Source organism: Balaenoptera ricei, chromosome 18, assembly GCF_028023285.1.
Source record: "Balaenoptera ricei isolate mBalRic1 chromosome 18, mBalRic1.hap2, whole genome shotgun sequence".
NCBI lineage: Eukaryota > Metazoa > Chordata > Mammalia > Artiodactyla > Balaenopteridae > Balaenoptera > Balaenoptera ricei.
The window spans coordinates 81,744,926-81,765,255 of NC_082656.1; the positions used below are offsets into that span (position 1 = coordinate 81,744,926).

The following is a 20,330-nucleotide window of genomic DNA, read 5'->3' on the forward strand; positions in this document are numbered from 1 at the left end:
GGTTAACCCACGGCTGTCCGTGGCCTCCCAGCCACAGAGCAGCTGCATTTGATCAAAGGGAAAGAAGGAATGTTTGAGGTCCCAGCTCGAACCCGCATCCAGCAGAGGATCCCCTCCTTCTCCACTGGCTAGCTCACTAAAGCAGCTGAAGCTTCCCCAGAACTGACCTGGTTCCCTGGTCGGGAACTGGGCCCGCGAGCGACCACGGCTGGAAACCCGTGAGCAGGCTCAGACCCCAGGACCGGTCTCCCTGGCGAGAGCCCAGGCTGGCACCCAAAGTCCACTTGGGTCAGAGCCCAGAGCGAAGCCTACTTTTTAGGGCAGCAGTGAGGGTGCAATGCTTACGTGTTGTTGATGGAGAAGGTGCCGTCCTGGGCCATCCTCCAGAACACGGGGTCATTCAAGGGCACGAGCTGGGGGTGTTCAGAGCAGGTGGGCAAGAGAATCAGACTATTCAGGAGGAAAGGGCTGTGGGAACTCAGCCACCCCTGCCTTCAAGTACGAAGACAGAAATAATTTCCTAGGATGCTTTTTCCCCTCCACAGTCTTCAAAGACAAGTTCCTGGGTCTCCCAGACGTCTCACTAGCAAAGACACACTTCACGGAAAAATAAATACAACTTCCAACCACTAAATGGGAAACTAAGCCACGTCAATGAAAAGTAATCAGACTGACTCGTTTTCACTTTTGAACGGGCTACGGTTGCAAAATGGAAGTTTTAGACCTCGAGATCTGCTTCAGTAACAGGGCATCTCAATTGAGGCCTCCCCAGTCACACACAGGGGACTCTGCTGGTGTTTCCATCACACAGATGGGGCTCGTTTGCTTACCCGGAGGACGTGCACCACCCGGGAGCAGAGGCAGGGCTAGAGGCCGCAGAATCAGAGATCACGGGCCCTCCGCAAAAACACTCAACAGCTCCCCAAAAAAACTACTGCTCATGAAACATTGTTCACCAGCCTCTGCCCCACTTTGCTTCCTGTCAAGGACTGAATGCTTGTGTCTCCCAACATCCATATGTTGCAGTCCTAACCCCCAGATGGGACGGTGTCTGGAGGTGGGGCTTTTGGGAGGTAATCAGGTTTGGATGAAGCCATGAGGTTGGGGCCCCCATGACGGGATTAGTGCCCTTGTAAGGAAAGAGTCACCAGAGCTCTCTCTCCCTCCAGTACGTGAGGACACATGCAGAAAGGTGGCCATCTACAAGCCAGGAGAGTGCCCTCACCAGAAACTGAGTCGGCTGGCACCTCCATGTAGCTTCCAGCCCCCAGGACTGAGAAATAAAGGTCTGCGGTGTTTCATTACAGCTGCCAAGCTGGCTGAGACACCCCTTTCCCAACAGAGAGCCCCAAGCCTGACCTACTTGTTTTCCATTAAATTTCTAAGAAAACAAAACTGCTGTCTCACAGCTTCCCTGTCTTGGCATCTCCTAAGAACAAAGCCACACCCCACCCCCGGAAAAGACGTTTCCTATTCAGCAACTGCACGGGCAACCCACACAGAGGTCAGCAGAGACAGAGCTTTTAGTTTTGCTTCTATTATTGTAACTCGTGTCTTCAAGACAACTAGGCAGATGGGCCAACCTAAATACCTGGAATTTGGAGGATTCGATGCAGCTTTTAAAGATAGAGAGACGTGCCTTAAGCTCACAGCCATCACTCGAGCGCCCCCAGCAAGGAGCCTATAGGAGCACAAATAAAGTCTAAATCAAAGTTCTTCTCAAAATCCTTTTTAATAATACGTGTGGTTCACAATGCTGCAACCAATATAAAAACAGTGATTCCTGATTTTGTATAAATTAACATTTATCGAGAATCGTTACGATGCATCAGGGTACAAGTACCGAACGGTAGGACCAAAGATAAATCACAGTGAGCAGAAACGTCTGAAAGTCACACAGGTGCCGAGACAGCAGAACACCTTCTGTCAGAGGCCAGGTGTGAGGACGGGGCAGCCAGAGGACGGCGGTCTCCAGGAGCCCAGCTCTGCAGGGGGCTCCTCTGGACGGTCCGTCCACTCCCCACCTCCCAGGGCAGCGACGTACGTGGGGGACCAGTCACGGGGACCTTCGCTACTGGCTGGCATTTCCACCCGGTCTCCTCCGCCGAGTGCAGTTATACAAAGTGACCCCCAATCTGCTCCTCTGACAGTCCGTGCACCCCGGGGGCCGGGCCTGGGCGCGTCAGGCGCAGCACCCAGATCTGGTCCGTGCGGGCGGCCTGGAGCTGGCGATGTCCACGGTCTGCGGCGGCCCCTGGGCCCTCTGCTGCAGGATCACAGGCACCACCATGTCGAACAGGGTTTCAAACAGCAGGTCCACGTTGTGCCCGGTCTTGGCGCTGGTCTCGAAGCACATCTGCTCCGCAGCCGGCACGTCCTTCTCGTCCAGCATCTTGTACTTGAGGATCTTTTTGTAAAAGGCCACCGCGTCCTCCGGTTGCACCTGCTTCGGCAGCCTGGGGGCTGCACCGCCGCCGCCGCCAGCCGGCCCTCCCTCCTGGCCGCCCTCCCCGGGCCCCTCCTCACTCAGGTCCACCTTGTTTCCCACGATGGCGAAGAGGCAGTCGGCGCTGGCCGTGTCCGTCAGGCCCAGGAACCTGTCCTCCAGCTCCAGCAGGCTCTGGGCGTGGTTCACGTCGTAGGTGAGGATGACGGCGGCCGCCCCCCGGCAGTACATGGAGCCCAAGCCATGGAACTGCTCGCGCCCTGGGGGCGAGGGGGGAGAAAGATACAGTTACCTCTCCTCTCTGGAAGTGCCCCCCGACCATGCCGCCAGGGACCCCCGGGAGGGACCATGGAATCGCGACCCCAAACGTAGGTGTGGCTGGAGCTGAACGCCATGGAGACCCTGCTGTGCAAAAAGACGGGGTGATGGCCAGTCCCCAGGGCCAGCGGTTCCTGCACAGCCCCGTCCGCCCACCGCAGTGAACCCCCGAGACCGAGGAAGACAGCCGGGCCCTGCTTTCCCCCTAATGGGCGGTGGCGTGGCTTTGCTCCTATTTCTGCGTCTCACACGGGGATGTTTACACGCGACGCTCCCGCCAAGGGTCCTGCTCCTCGATGACACGCTCTGTACCACCTCCCAGCGTGGCAGTCGTGCTGACGTGGCACCAAGCAAGTCTGCGCTCCCGGGGGGAGCAGAGGTCCCCGAGCCCAAGGCCCTGCCCCACCTCCGAGGCCACCTCCCCACCCCCAGGCCGCGGACCTCCTGGAGAAGGAGCTCAGAAGTGAGTGTGTCGGAACAGAGAACACGCACACTAAGGAAATGCCCTCTCTTTGAGGGAAGACAGGGCAACTTCACTTTCAAGCCAAGTTGGGTGCCACTGTGCACGCCACACGGCAAAGCAGGTATGGACATCCCGCCACCGAGGGCTGGCCCCACCCCTGAAGCCTGGGCCCCTACCTGCCCAGAGTGGGGAAGCGACAGCGGATGCAGACGGCCCTGGGCCCCTCAGACCTCCTCCCCCCTCTTCCTCCCTCCCTCACCTGCCCGTGGGCACCAATCAGGGCTGCACAGGCCCCAGGTGACAGCCCCGAGGGGGACAGACAGCAAATCCCCTGGAGAAGGTTCAAGAAGGATCCGGACAGCTGGACACAGTCCTGAGCCCAGCCCAGGGCTGCTCCCCGCCTCAGAGCCTGGGCAGGGCAGTTGGGAATGGACACTTCACACAGGAGGGCTGAGGCCTTCCTTGCCTTTTCAGTTTTAAGGGGAAATGGGTGTTTTCTAAGTTGGAAAAGTCACAGCGAGAACACAGCATAAATCTCCCTTGGGCCGACCTCCTTCTCTCTGGTCCTTTGGGGAGAGGGTGGGCACCTCCCAGGCCTTCTGCGGACTGTGACCTCCCAGGGGGTCCCTGGCCCCCTTCCAGGTCCCCCTCCTGTCCTGGCCTGTCCCTCGTCCCTCTGAGCCCCGACGCAGACACTCAGCACAGCCCCAAGTGGAGGTCTCGGTCACGCAGCTAATAGACACCTGTCTCCACCAGGGAGGACAGGACCTGTGGCTTTACTCGCCCCCCACCCCCCGACCCCGTGCTCGGTGCCACTAAATGCGCTGAGTAAGTGAAGCCGCAAATCATCCCCTCCATTTGTTTTTTTTTTTTAAAGAAAAGACAACACAGTTTTTCTCTCGTGTAAGATTTCTTGGTTTGTTTCGTAACCATTTGGTCTCATTTGCTAGGTGGTGGGAGCCTCAATCATGTCAGAGGCTGAATTTACACCCTGCACCCATCTCAACTCCCACCTTTACTCTGAACTGCAGACCCAGGGGAAGACACTGGGGGAGGGGAAGAGGGGGAGGAAAGGAGGAGGGAGGAGGGGAGGAGAAGAGGGGGAAGGGAGGAGGGGGAAGAGAGAGGAAGGGAGGGAAAACCTTGGTGGGTTAAACCCCCAAAGAACTGAAATTTCGTCACACGTGAATACCTGTATTCCTCCATATCAAATCATCAGAAGCCCTGATGTATGTAAAAGGCCCAGATCACAGTAAGCAGCAAGACCAGTGCCCCTCACCTTGGGGTCTCCGGAGGCCAAGTGTGACCACGTTTGTTCCCAGGTTTTCCCCAATGGCCCCCTTGGTTTCCCTTCTCCCTCGTTCACGATGGGAAGACGGTTCACTGACTCCAGGGAGGGAAGTTCATAAACGCAAAATGGGGCCCCTCCTGAAGGCGTCCCAGGCCCCGGGATCAGTCACACCTCCTACGGCTGCCATCTGAGTTCACACCCTCCATGGGCGGAGGGAAGACCCCCTGGACCTGGGTGTGTAACAGAGAAGAGCAAACCTGACTCCATACTGGATCTATTCCTTTGGCGCTAACCCTGGGCTCTGTTGCCTGCGCTGGGTCATGCTGGCTCTGCCCCTTCGTAAAAGAATGTTGCCTGGAGCCTGCAATATGCAGGAGAGCCCATTCTGGAGGCTCTGACCTTTAAAGGTATAACTCTTTTCCATCCATATAGAGATAAAAAGTTGCAGGACAGAAAAATAACAACTGTGTTGTTGGAGATTTATAGGAACATTGTGCCCTGACCTGTGCACAGCTGCAAGAACCAAGGATACAGGCACCAAGGACGTGCGACAACCAGCGACACCCCCTGCCGCTTCGGTAGAAGAGAAGCCTGGATTCTGTTAATAACTGGGAAAAATGGCTCTTTGGGACCACTAGTCTGCCGTCTTCTCGGTCCGCTGGAATTGCAAAGAAAGTGGCTATTCTTTACCCCAAAACCTTGTCTCTCAGTTGACTGGCACGTTGTGCAGCGAGCAGTACGAGGTTGGACTCCATAACAGGTAGGCCTCTCCGGGAGGGTCCCCCACTCCACCGCCACGGAGGAGCCCAGGATTGACGTCACCAGGTAGGCCTCTCCGGGAGGGTCCCCCACCTCCACGGAAGAGCCCAGGATTGACGTCACCAGGTAGGCCTCTCCGGGAGGGTCCCCCCCCTCCACGGAGGAGCCCAGGATTGACGTCACCAGGTAGGCCTCTCCGGGAGGGTCCCCCCCCTCCACGGAGGAGCCCAGGATTGACGTCACCAGGTAGGCCTCTCCGGGAGGGTCCCCCCCCTCCACGGAGGAGCCCAGGATTGACGTCACCAGGTAGGCCTCTCCGGGAGGGTCCCCCCACCCCACGGAGGAGCCCAGGATTGACGTCACCTGAAGCGCACTTGCCCACACTCACTGGTCCTTGCAGACCTAATCACCCTTGACATGCCGCTCCCTAACTGGAATCCGGACTCCCGAAGAACCGGGCCCGGAGTTTGCTTTCATTCCTTTGTGGGGTGCGTGTGGGGCAGCGGCCCCCAGACAATCATGCGCCTTGAGCCTCTGTGCTCCATGCCACCCACCCTCCAAAGCACCCCAGCCTCTCGGTGCCCGCGGGACCACATTTCCTCCCTGAAGGACGAGGCGGGTGGGGCAGGCGGGTGGGCAGGGAAAGCACCAGGGAGGACAGGGTCAGGGTGGGATCGTCCGCCCCTGTCCCGGGTGCAGATGCGAAGACCCCCATGTCAATGACGGCAGTGGACTGAAAGTTGCCTAGTCCTTAACGTGCTTGCACAATGTGACCACCGGAGTCCACACTCCCCAGGCAACACCAACACTCCATCCCTGACATCCTGCACCTGACCCCCCGCCCAGGGCTCCTTCTCCATCAGGCAAAGCACCAAACCCCCAGCTCATCCCACCAGCAGCCCCCAGCCAAGCTGCCTCAAGATTCCCCCCAGACTGCCTCTGATGAAAGGCTGTTCCTCTGCTACAGTCTCTAGTTTGGGCCACAGAGCCCCCCGCTGACTACAGTGGGGACAGAGCCCAGGAGTCCATGACCTTGAACGGGGAAAGGTGTAATCTCTATTCTCACCATCCTCTAACTGAAAGTTAGCATTTCCTTCCACAGACACATTGCAACAAACCAGAAATGACTACAGGAAGCAATCCCTGTGCTGTGTCGCCGACAGAAATAACAGAGGCTTTCAATCCACACTGCAGTTGTGTATGTTTATCATCAGCTCAAAATCTCAACGGCTATTAGACCTGCCAGTAAAGAAAACCTGGTTTCCTGGGGAAACTTGGTGTTTTATTGCATGCGTTTAAATACAGTATTCAGAGAAAGGGTCACAGGCTGGTGCCACCCGGATACAAGGGGATCCATGGCACAAAAGAAATGAAGAACCCCTGGTCCAGGGGTCTTTGGAGCTCGGACTGAAGGCATGACACCTCCACACAGCTACTTATATAAAATATAGTGATCTTTGCCATTAAACCAGGTTTCAGCCAAATGGCCGAGAAGTACAGAGGAGTTCCACCCCAATCATTCTGAAACGGCGACTTTCTGGCCTCCCCCGGGGGCAGGCTGTTGCCGATACGGCAGCCCTGGAGAGAGCAGCTTGCAGAGAAGGGTGCCGCGTCCAGGAGAAGGGCCGCACGGGCTACACCTGACAGCTGTCATCTCCCTCGCTCGGAGCAGGACCCCAAGCCAGGGACCTGCTTCTCCAGTGAAGCCCCAAGTGTCCCCCAAGTGATCTGACGGGGAGGCGAGCTGGAGAGGGTGACGCCCCAGCCAGGTCTGGCAGGAGTTGGAGGTGCGCGTCCTGTGATCCCGCAGTGATCCTGAAGATTAGAGCCACTTCCCGGAAAGCAAGTTTACAGCCGTTGGGCCCCTGCCCTGGTCTGCTGGGAAGGGCAGCCTGCCTACCCTCGGGGTGCTCTGGAATTCACCACCCGCAGAGCCACATTCCCTCCTTCTGCATACCAGCAGCAGGTCAGCCCTCTGACTAATAATTTAATTATTAAAGTTTCATGTCAAATTACACTGTGCGCTTACGGGCAGAAACGAAACAGCATTCTCCCGTCCCTTCGTGGACCCCCATGGGAGATGAAGATCAAGGTGTCTTCCAAAGCTGGCAATAGGAAACTTTAGTCAAGAAGCAAAGAAAAAACAGAAATGCTTCCCCATCATTACCACTGAGCGGGGACTCTTCCTTTCACACAGGATCATCTCACAGACAGCGAGCCCGGCAGCAAGAGGTTTTGCCAACAGCTAAAAATGCCGTCAGCTCCCACCCGCCAGGTTTCACAGGAGGGGGACAGAGTGTCATGCCAGCCATCCCGAGAGAATTGCTTCCAGGTCTGTCACATAGTTCTCTGAGGACAACAGGCCACTGTTAATGCCTAGGCCTAAAATAGTTTTCCTTTCCAGATAAAAATGTCTGGTTTGCCTGTAAAAAACCAAAGAAGTAAATAATAATAATACCAAAAGAGAAAGCAGAATAACTAAAGGAAGTAGGAACTACAGCATCCCAAAAGCCAGCCTGAAAAGAGGCGGGCAAGAGCTGCTGATCAAATCCCACGGTCTGTCATCTACCCGTCAACCAGCGCAAACAAATCAAATGCCATTACCCCAGCTAAAGAATTTACAATTATGCAGTTTTCATGCTTGAAATTCTTTATATATATACATACATATATATATATATACACACACATTTATTTATTTTATTATTTTATTTTTGCTGCATTGGGTCTTTGTTGCTGTGCACGGGCTTTCTCTAGTTGCGGTGAGCGGGGGCTACTCTTTGTTGTGATGCGTGGGCTTCTCATTGCGGTGGCTTCTCTTGTTGCAGAGCACGGGCTCTAGTTGTGCGGGCGTTAGTAGTTGTGGCATATGGGCTCAGTAGTTGTGGCTCACGGGCTTAGTTGCTCCACAGCATGTGGGATCTTCCCAGACCAGGGCTCGAACCCGTGTCCCCTGCATTGGCAGGCGGATTCTTTTTTTTTTTTTTTAAACATCTTTATTGAAGTATAATTGGCAGGCGGATTCTTAACCACTGCACCACCAGGGAAGCCCCCCATGCTTGAAATTCTTAAATATCATTTTGGATGCAATCTGGAGCTTTTAGGCTGCTTTCAAATGAGCGTAGGGCCCATAATAAGACAGGCTAGTCCGACATGGAACAAAGGTTCTGAATTTAGTCCTAACTGCGTTTAAGTGGGAGCCTGGTATTTCTGGCATCACAGAGGCGGTGAAGACTAAGTGGGGAGGTGGTGAGACAAGGCCGCTTGCGGTTGGCTCTGGGCGTATTTGAACCCAAGGCTGTTGAGTAAGTTTTCCAGTAGTCTGTGAATGTGCGCTGAGCCGGAGGTCAGGCCCCTGCTGCTAGCCCACTGTAATGTCAGCTCCTGGACCCCTCAGAGCGATGGCTTCCTCGTCGGCGATGGGCTTGAACTGGGACGCTCACAGGTTCCCTTCCCACGTGCTCAAATCGGGTATTTCCCTCTCCCTCTCCCTCTCCCTCCCTCTCTCTCTCCCTCTCCCTCTCTCCTTCTGTCCCCAACCCCGGTCCCTAAGCACCAATTCCGAAGCTGAAGCTCTGGGAATTCTGGAAGTTTCCTTTACTTCGTGGTCCAATTCCGGGGGTGCCAGGGCACCGGGCTGACGCTGCACCAGCCCTGAGGGGGCAACGAGAAAAATCACAAGTTGTTTCAAGTTTAACCAGCGCGGCTGAGGGTCAGGCTGCCAGGCTTGGCGTACGTGGCCCCTGCCGTACAGCCTGCCATGGCGCTGGAGACAGGGGTCGGAGAGAGGGGCCCAGCCTCCTTCACCTCCAGGAAGCGGCCTGGGCTCCCTGGCCGTGGGCGGACCGCAGGGCTGCAGGACGGGTGGACGCGGGGCTGCCCAGGAGCTCTGGCTTGTCTGTGACGCAGATCAAGGAGTGACTGTCTCACTTAGGTGTATCCTCGTTGTTGCATATTACAGAATTTCCTTCTATTTTTCAAGCAGAATAATATTCCACTGTATGCATAAACCACATTTTCTTATCTATTCATCTGTCAAAGGACATGTAAGTTGCTTCCATTCGTGGCTACTGTGAATAAAGCTGCAAGGAACTTGGAGGTGCTAACAAGTCAGTCGCAGGACAAATACTGCACGACTCCACTTCTAGGAAGCATCTAAAATAGTCAGATTCATAGAACTGAACAGCAGAATGGTGGTTGCCAGGGTCTGGGGGGAGGGGAAATGGGGAGTCACTTATCCACGGGCATCAAGTTTCACCAGCACGATGCAAAACTTCTAGAGATGAGCTGTGCAAATGCAACCCGGTAGCTGAGGTCAGCCCGGCGTAACGTGCACTTAACACCATGTAAGAGGGTACCTTAAGTGTTCTTACCACAATAAAATAAAATTAACAAACAAGAAATGACATGGTAAGCTGGGTGTTGCCAACACAGTTCAGAGGTGGACGTGAGTTATCCTGGTGGTTAAGGAGAAACACAGAATCTGTTAACAATGCCACCGGCATCCTATCAGACACATCCTAGAACCAACTCCCGACATGCAGCAAAACTGGCTGGATGTGGATGGGTGAGTCCAGAGCAGCTGGAGAGGGAGGCCAGCTGGCCACAGTGGACGGGGTCCCGGGGGAGGACCTAACAGGTTTGCTGGAGCCCAAAGTCAGGTCTTCAGAATCACAGATCAAGAAGTGCACTGTCCATTCCCCCAGAGAGCTAATTCCATTCTCTACATGTGGAGTGGGAACCCAGGATACCAATGGGGTGGTTTACAACAGGGGACGAGAGATTAATCTCCATCATCCCTTCCCGGCCCAGGTACAGGAAAAATCGGGCTCGTGACCGGAAGAAAGCTGGCTTGGCGCGGTAACAGTTAACAAGTCCTCAGCGTTCAGCAAACTCACGCGGTCTCCCCAGTGACCACGCTAAGTGGGCCTTCCCCTGCCCACATTTCACAGAGGGAGAAACCAAGGCACAGAAAGCACAGGATGTGGCCCACAGAAGCAGGAAGGTGGAGCCCAGAGCCAGGACATGGTCCCGGGGACCAGGCCGTCTGAGGTCTAACCGCCTACAAAGAGCCCGACTCCCAGACGGACTGTCTGCATTAACCCTCACCGTGTGCCCTGGGGGCAGGTCCTTAACTCCCTGGGCCTCTGTTTCCCATCACCAAAACGTGGACAACACCCACCCAAAGGGGCTTGTGAAGACGGAATTAATTTATTCAATGGGCTGGAACTGTGCCTGGCTCGTGTGAAGCCCTCCGTGAGGGCTGGTTGATTAAACCGTGACTCAGATTCCTCCCAAACCTCAGGGTCGGCCCCACCATCCCAGGACCGCCCTGTCTGAGCTCTTCATCAGCACTTTTACTGTCTCCTGGGGCCCGCTGGTCACATTTGCTGTTGACCAATCTCCTACACCTTCTGTATTTTTATGAGGCTTGCTTTCCGAGGACGACCTTCTCCCCATTTCTCGGGGACACTCTGTCATGTGGCTACCACCCACTGTGTAACTGGAACTGAAAAGCAGCCCAGGGTAGGAGGACAGAGGTCAGTGTCCACAATCACCCCAACCTGCTGCTGGACAAGGAAGATCAAATGCCTGATTGCATTCTCTCTGATGCTCCAGCGTCCTCTGGCCAGATGACGACCCGCATTTCACCGCGAGCGTCGCGTCCTTTTGGCTTAAATAGTTTTAAATAACCCAGTGGGTGGTACAGCCGCCAGAAACCATGTTACAACACTGGCTGCACATTTTAAACAGGGGAGGGGTCGGCTTTTAAAAAATACGGATGCTCGGACCCCCTACCCCAGAGCACAGGAACTAGGACCTGGCGGAGCAGGGGTGTGGTATCCAATCCCGTTAAAAGTCCCCCCAGAGAATGTGATGTGCAGTCGCTGAGCAGAAGTGGGAGGTAAGAGGCGGTCATTCAGGGTGAGAATCAGAACGATCCTTATTCCAGGCCAGCTGAAGAGTGAGGTCTACCAGGAAATGCAAGTGCAGACAGTGAAAGAAAGAGGAACTTCAAAAACGCCCACAGAAATATCGACGTGGCAACATGAAGATAAAAAAACCCAGGTCCACAGACCCAGAGAGGGGAGCAAATAGAAACTCCAGGGCGACCTCAGAGATGGGCCCCAGCACAGCCCGGAGCAGCTCAGCCCAGAATGAGCTGTGACGCCCTGCCCTTCTGAGAGATGCTTAAAACATGAAATAAAATCCTTTTCTAAAGCTTCCAAGTTCCACCCACAGCATTATAAATAATACTACCTGAAGGATGACTTTAGTTCTATTGTGTTCAGTGTGACGCGTTTTGACTACAGGTTACAGTCACAGGGAAGATCTGGACCATTCCGTCTGCGTGTATGTGTCTCGACACTGCTAGTGAACCTGGTGAGAGAACAGCTGTGGAAACAGCTGCCCCCCAGGAACGTGCGCAGAGAACAGATGCTTAGAGCTCTTTCCATACAGTCAGAAGACGGGTCCACGTGTCCTCCCGGGGTGATAAAAGGGGTCGGCTGTGTGGAGCCGCCGCTGGGCACAGCTGCCTCCACCTGTGTGTGCAAACTGAGGGGGCAACAGGGCGCGGACACTTCATCTGAGAACCCACCCTCCACGCAGAGGCTCCAGGAAATGAGGGGGTGATCCACCACCGACCATCGTGCCGTGCGTGATGCTTAATTTTACGTGTCAGCGTGGCCGGGCCGCGGTGCCCAGCTCTGTGGTCCGACGCAAGTCTAGATGTTGCCAGGAAGGTATTTTTTTAAATGTGATTAACATCGGCAATCACTGACTTAGCAATCACTGACCACCCGCCATAATGTCAGTGGGCCTCGTCCAATCAGTTGAAGGGCTTTAAGAGCAAAGACTGAGACTTCCTGGAGAAGAAGGAATTCTGCCCCCAGACTACAACCTGAGTTATAAAATACTGTGCCTGAGTTTCCAACCTTGCTGCCCTACAGGTTTTGGACTCAAGATGCAACAGCAACTCCTCCTGGGGTCTCCTGCCTGCCAGCCCACCCTGCAGATTTCAGCCCTGCCAGCCCCACACTCCTAGAGCCAGTTCCTCTCTCCCTGCCCCAGCCTAAATCAATCTCCCTGTCTCTCCGTGTCAGTCTGTCTGTCCGTCTCTCTTTCTATATATATACATATACATATATATGGATACATATAGTGTATGTATATAGTGTATATATATTGTATATGTATCTAGTGTATATATATAGCATATGTATCTAGTCTGTATATATTATATATGTATATAGTATATATATAGTATACGTATATAGTGTATATATATATAGTATATATATAGTGTGTATATATATAGTATATATAAATGGAGATATATATAGAGATATGTATATAGTGTATATATATTGTATATGTATCTAGTGTATATATATAGCATATGTATCTAGTCTATATATATTATATATGTATATAGTATGTATGTATATAGTATATATAGTATATGTATATATTGTGTATATATTGTATATGTATCTGTTGTATATATGTAGTATACGTATCTAGTCTATATATATTATATATGTATATAGTATATATATAGTATATGTCTCTAGTGTATATCTATATAGTATATATATAGTGTGTATATATATATAGTGTATATAAATGGAGATATATAGATAGATATATATCCACATCCTCTCGGTTCTGTGTCTCTGGAGAAGCCTCACTAACACACTTGTTTCTCTGAAAGGTGTCCCCCTGGGAATGTGCCTGCTGGCAACGGCCAGACCCTCCAGCAGGGGGGACTGTCTCAGCAGCCCGTCTCCCCTCCGTCTCCAGGTGTCTCCACGGAGGCCCGATTCCCTCCGTAAACAGAGACCGCCCCACTGTCCCCTGCAGGCAGCAGGCATGCCTCAGTGACTCCCAGCGGGGTCCGCTCCCCAACCCCGCCTCATGCACCCCTCGGGCACCCGGCACCACGGTCAGCCAGAGGCCACGCCTCTCAGCCGACCCGGCCGCAGGGTCCACGGGAAGGGGGAAGTGGCCTGAAAGGGCTCTCCAGCAACTGCAAGTATCACTCTGACCCGAACTGGTCACTTCTTCATTACGGCTCCCTTGTCTGCCCTCCTCACTAGGCTGGCAGGTCCTCTTCCCAAGTCAGACCATAAAAACAGAGAAATCTCCCGCCGCACCCGTCCTGGGACGTCCCAGCTGGCTTCCGAATGGAGCGTGAACTCACAAACGGCCCAAACCCTCTCCTGCCAGGTTCTCAACGGCTAAACAGTAAACAGAGGAAACATGATTTCCAAAACAGACACCGAGGGACACGTTTTATTGGGTGTGGGGCCGGCACAGCACGGGGAGTTGGAGAACGGAACGAGGAGTTTCACGTCGATTTTTTCTTGGGTTTAAAATGATCTCCTCCCTCTTTCTCTATCTTTTATTCTTGCTTTTTCTCCTATAAAAGAGGTAATTTTTTTTTTTTTAAGGATAGCTTTATTGCTTTGCCAGCAAAGGGGGACACAGCAGGCTCCTGCCTCAAAAAACTATGTGTCCCTAAAAGAGGTAATTTCTAAAGTCTCCTATCCGTCTGCAGTGGGCTGAGTGGTGGTCCCAAAAGATACATCCAGACACTCATCCCCAGAGCCCGTGAATGGAGCCTTATCTGGAAATAGTCGTTACAGGTGTAATCAGGTTAAGACGAGGTCATTAGGTTGGAACCTAATCCAGTACAAACAGTGTCCCGATAAGAAGAGGAGAGACACACAAACACGTGAAGAGGAATAATGATGTGAAGACTATGCATCTACCAGCCAGGACCCCAGAAACCACCAGAAGCTGGGGGGTGGGGATAAGCTTCCCGACAGAGCACGGCCCTGCCCACACCGTGATTTCAGACTTCCAGCCTCCAGACCTACGGGACGATGCATTTCTGCTCCTTTAAGCCACCCAGCCTGTGGAGCTTTGTTACGACAGTCCCAGGAAACTTCTACCCCAGGAAGGTGTGAATCGGGCCGATGGCCTCCCCATTCACAGACACCAAAAGTCACGAATCGAACAAGAACAATGTCCACACGGAGGGCCCTCGTCAAGCAGACAGAACAGAACCAGGAGCTGCTCTGGCTCTTACAGCGAGTGCACTGCAGGTGCATAACTTTCCCAAGAGCTAAGCCGTCTACAGCACTCACTACCATCCAAGCCCTTTACATGCATGACCGTTTACTCCCCCCATCCCCTGGCGGGGACTGTGGCCTCACTTCCACCCCCAGGCCTGATGCAAACGCTGACAGAGGAGCACGAAGGTCAGGGGCACACAGGCAGCGAATGGCAGAGGCGGGTCCTGAACCCCGGCCACCGGGTCCAGGGTCCAGGGTCCAGGTGCTGAGTGCAAAAGGCTGCACTGTCAGATCGAGTCCTACTCCGAGAAGGGTTAGCGGGACAAAACTGGCCTCGAAAAAGAATGGCAGTATTTCAAAGTCTAGAAGAAATAACAATGGGATGCTTTCTGCAACGGCTCTCTCATCAGAAATTGAGCAAACCCCAAAAGGCAAGATAAGCACCAACAGCGAAAAGCAGGAGTCCTCCGGTAGAAGCACGCCCCACAGGGTGTGGACGCCCTGAAGGGATTCTTCTCAGATGATGAGAGTAACGCCGAGACAGGGCTGGAGGCTGCCGGGTACTTTCCCATCTACACGGGCTTAAAGCTTGGCCTCAGCGACAGGGCAGAATCACCCAGAGAGCAGGCCCTTCCCACCGCCCTGCCTGAGGGTCACCTACAGGAACCTCACGAAAATTCCATGCAGGCAGAGACTGATCCAACAGCCACCAGCTGGAGATGAAAGCCGAGAAGTTGAAAAGGAATAAAATCCTACCCCACGATATTACTGGGGTATCTTTTCTGCCAGAAGGAAGACCTAAAACCTCAACACAGATTAATGAATGACACCGTCAAAGGTGGTGATTAGATAACACTTTAAAGATAAACTATTATTTTAAATCCAATAATCCAACTTAGTTGCTTGCATTTATAGGTCCTTTAATTTTGTTCTTAATCGTCTGTGACCATTAAAAGGCATTCCAAACATAGCCGTGCTTCACGACACAAAGGACGATGATTATTCTTTGAGTCTAGGAAGGCCACGGGCTTACGCTAGTAACGAAATGAAAAACAGCTTTGTGGGACTTGACTACCAGATCAGTCGGCAACTATTTAACAAAGGTCATCCTGACCCACGCCTGTAAAATGAGACTTTTTTCCTTCTAAAAGTAAAGGAACCCAAACCCCAAATGATTTCCAACTAAAGAAATGGCAACATATGGGGAAGACGAAGAGTGTTTCAGAAAAACAGATTTATTTTCACATTTCAATACATATACAAGGACATTTACCCAAATCAGCATATGTGTCACCTCTGTTGTTTCTGTTTGGCAATTTGAAGGCTGAACAAAAACCAAGAATACATCATATGCCATACGAACCACCCAAATAATTACCTGCACATAAGTTAATCCCTTGCCTGTGAATCACTGACGGGGTTTTACGAAATAATTCTCAAGGTCATATAATTATAACTGGAATGTAATTCTCAAATGGCTTCACTCTTTTCAGACATGGATTTACTAAAAATAATTCAATAACAAGACCAAATAATTCAAATAAAGGAACCTTCTTTAACAGTCTAGTATTAAGAAAAAAGGCAAATCCAAAGAAAATACACTTATGTAACAGATTTAACTTTAAAAAACAAAAACTCTCACATACCAGGATATTAAATCCAATATCCTTTACCTTCAACAGATACTCTATTGTCCTGTGAGAATTACTTTTTAAAATGAGATTATCAAAGAAAAAGTCAATTATTTGCAAAATTCTCTACTTATTAAAGCAGGAAACTAAAATCATTTCAGATTTTTTGAAGCAAGTTTTAACTTGTTTCAAAGACAAGACTGAACTGCAAATACCATGTTAAGAAAACTCTTTAACTCTATAAAGGGTTTTCTCAAAATATTAAGTTATCTAGAATGGCTTCTTATCTGGAGTACCCCACTCAGGAAATACCCCAGTTATTTCTAACAGAATGTTTTTGTCTTCTTCTCCATAATATGAAGTCTTCTGAGAAATACACAGCAGAGAACAAATGTTTTCCTGTTACAATCACCTCCCTTATCCGAGGTTTCACTTTCCAAGGTTTCAGATGACACTTGGTCAACCACAGTCCAAAAATATTAAATGGAAAATTTCAGAAATAAGCAATTCATGTTTTGAATTGTGTGCTGTTTCATTACAGGGTATTGTTATAATTGTTCTACTTTATTTTTAGTTATTGTTGTTCATCTCTTACTGTGCCTAATTTATAAATTAAACTTTATCATACATATGTACGTATAAGAAACATATAACATGTATAGGGCTTGGTACCATCCGCAGTTTCAGGCATCCACTGGGGGTCTTGGAATGCATCCCCCAAGGATAAGCGGGGAGCACTGTAATTCTAACGCAAGGGAAGTATATTAAACCTTTTCTGAACAGTCCTAAGGAAACAAAGGATTTTACATATGTTTACCATGTCTAGTTACCTCTTGCTTAACAGATCGGGTGTGTTCTAATAAAATTCCCTAGAAAGTACATTTTCCATAGACACACATTGTAAAATCAGAAACACCTTCTGGGAATGATTGGGTACCTAAATATAATTGTATCAATTTAACAGTGCAGAAACCCTTTCAAATCAATCATATCAAAGTATTTTGTTTGAACTTAGTTTATCATATTTAAATATAATGATATTATGCTATACATAAAAGTAAACATTTTAAATAATTCCCTAGAACAGTCAAATTCACAGAGATAGAAAGCAAAAAAGTGGTTACCAGGGGCTGGAGGGAGGGGGATGGGTTTTGTGTCTAATGGGGTTGGAGCTTCAGTTGGAAGATGAAAAAGTTCTGGAGATGATGGTGGTGGTAGTTGAACATGCTTAAAGCCAGCAAGCTGTACACTTAAAACTGAGTAAAACGCTAAGTGTTACGTGTATTTTACCACAAAAAAATTCCCTACAGTTAAAAATAGATAGGAGACAGACGATAGACAGGTAGAAGGAAGATGATGGAGAGATGAGTGATAGGAAGAAAGATGGTGGACAGATGGTAGAACTGCATGTAAAGATAGCGCCAGCAAGCGCCAGTGGCCTGACCCTTGCCCTTCTGGATACTCACAGCTCACTTGCCCCCGGCTGCAGCAAGCCCAAGCTCACGACCTGGACCTTGGATCACCTAGCGATGTGGTTAAAATGCAGGTTCTCGTTGGGAAGGCCTGGGCGGGGCCTGGATTCTGCGGCTGCCACCCTGGGGCCCCCACAAGGAGCAGGGGCAGGGTGACGGTAACCACGGAGCAGTCCCGGGAGGCCCTCATCACCCCGAGACGCGTGCAGCATTAACACGACCAACCCTGCAGCCCAGCCCTGCGTGTGCCGCGTCTGCACGTCCCCCGCTGCCGCCCCCTCCCTGGTCCTCGGCGCCCAGGCACAGCTACAGACGGAGCAGCTGCTCAACCGGGGAAGCCGAAGGGCGACACTGCCGGGTGTCACTCGAGCTGCCAGGGCCTGCGGTCACACAGTAACTAACCAGAGTTAATCAGACTGGAAATCAATTAGGTTCGGAATGTGCTTTTGCAATTGCTCTAGAAGAGGTGCCCGGCTAAGTAAACAGTAGGTCAACAGGCTTTGAAAAGTGGGAGCAACGTATCCTCACGCAGCCCAGGGATTGTTTAAAACAAGCCACACACGGCACCGTGACGTGCGGCCACAGCGCTCACGGCTACCCCGGAAGCAAGAGCCTCACAGGGGGGCTCCCGTCACGACAGAAACTCAGAAAGTGTTCAAAGCGGCCTCCGTTCACGTGGGCTTGTCCTTCTTCAGGACAAGCGGCCAGGCAGAGAGGAAGAACTGCTCTCCCCTGGCTCCCGGGGCCGGCACCCTCACCAGTTTCCTTGAATCAGGTGAATCCCGTTCCTCTAACCGAGTCAGCTCGCGCTCCCTTCAGGTCGGCACAGAGCCCACCCTGGCTGCAGGGTCACTCCGAGCGCCAGGCAGGGCGTCAAGCTAGACGGGTGTGCACACACACGCGCACACAGACATGTACAACACACATACACACATGCACACGTGCACGTGTGTACCTACATGCACGCGCATGCACATGTACAACACATGCAGACACACACATGCATACGTATACCTACGTGCACACATGCACACACACACATACCTACAGTACACACATGGGCACACAGACATGTACAACACACATGCACACGTGCACATGTATACCTACACGCACGTGCATGCACATGTACAACACATGCAGACACACACATACATATACCTACGTGCACACATGCACACACACACATACCTACAGTACACACATGCACACAAGCACACATGCACATGTATACCTACATGCACACATGTATCATGCACACATGCACACACGCACATGTGTACCTACATGCACACACGCACATGCACACCTAACGCACCTCGTCCTCCCCACCATCAGTGGCACGACTGTACGGATCCTGAAGCAGAGCAGCCACACCGCTGCTCAAGGACCCGCAGGACATAAGCAGCTCATAACCCCGACAGCGGCATGAACACCTGGGTAAGGAAATGCCAGATGATGGGTTTTAATGGTGGTGGAGGGCCTCCGAATTCCGTTAGGACAAGAATGAGATCTGGGCAAGCATTTTTTAAGCAATTCCACCCTGACACGTGTTAAAAGACGATTTTCAAGAAAGGGCAAAATCATGACTCCCACAGATGCAAAAAATAAATACATGTTAAAGATCTTGGTGATCTCATTTAATGAGGGAGCCCAACCGATGTCACAAGCAGCTCAAACGTGTCAAGAGGGCACAGGTGTCCACGGGGCACAGATGCAGGAACCCTGGGTTCACAGAGGAAAACAGGAACACGTAGAGAGCAGCGCAGGAATGATCAAGTCTTGTGCAAACAGAGGCGAACTGCTTTTTCCACAAAGAAAAGTGACCACCACACACCCTCAAATCTAACCCAGTCCCTAATAATGCCCTCCTGTCACCCACACCCTTCCTTCATAGCACTAATCACACAGGCTGGTTGTCCAATGCCAACCTCTCAACAGACTTAAGCCCGGGACGAAAGGCCAGCTGCCTTGCTCGCTGCTGTTCCCCCAACTGCCCAATTCGCAGGAGGTGCTCAAAGTGGGGACAGAAGGGATGAGCAGATGGGTCCAAACTGTGCTCACTCCATACACGTCAGACCTGAAACCAGAAGGGACCCTGAGGCCACTTGGCTGAGACAGTGACTGAGGTGCCACCCAGGGCTCCTTAGAGCTGGTCGAGCACAGAAAACGAGGGTCAACCAAGGGGGAAAATGAAATCCCCACCCCCCCAGAGGGAAGCGCAAAGCAAGGTGAGGAAAGGGCCCCCTGAGGGACTGCAAAATATGCCCTTTAGTACTGAGGAAAAGCCTTTTCATATCTAGCGTTCTTCAGCTTTACGCAGGTAATGGTGACAGTACTCCACTTTGGAAACAATGTTACCCATTTATTTCTGCGTTCCACGTTCCTATTTGACAGTCGGACTCCCATGGAAACACAGTGGATCACTGAATCTTCAGCTGGAAAGTGGAACTAAGCAAATTGCAAAATATGTGAAAATCCACTGTCCAACCCAAATCACACTGTCAATAAATCTACCAGTCTTAGCAAGTCACAGAAAATCCATGGGACGGGTCCAGGAAGAGTCCTGCTGTTTCATCCTTATCCCCCTTTACAAAAGTTGAGGACACCTGTTATGTGCCAGGAAAAAAGAAAACACTGATTACTGAGAGTCCAGGGGCCATGCAAGGCCCGTTCACATCTACCGTCTTGTTTAAGCCTCATAATTAACCCTGTAAATAAGGCTTCTTACTACAATCTTAAGACGAAGTAATGTACACTTCGAGACAAAAAGGATGATATCTTCATGAAAAAGTGCCCCAATGGACTGCACTAAAAATAAAAACCTGCCAATTCCAGATGCAGCGCGAGACTCACGTGGTTCCTCG

The 20,330-nt window shown here is 51.5% G+C and overlaps 1 protein-coding gene across 1 annotated transcript in view; it reads right to left on the reverse strand.

The window, feature by feature from the left end:
* Window positions 1-1,713: 1,713 nt before the first annotated feature.
* The window catches only part of RAB20 (RAB20, member RAS oncogene family), a 33,183-nt gene continuing 14,566 nt past the window's right edge, over window positions 1,714-20,330 (reverse strand). Inside the window, exon 2 of the mRNA XM_059903180.1 lies at window positions 1,714-2,706. Within this exon, the coding sequence (XP_059759163.1) occupies window positions 2,183-2,706 (524 nt within the window). The 3' untranslated portion in view covers window positions 1,714-2,182. The remainder of the gene's footprint in view (window positions 2,707-20,330) is intronic.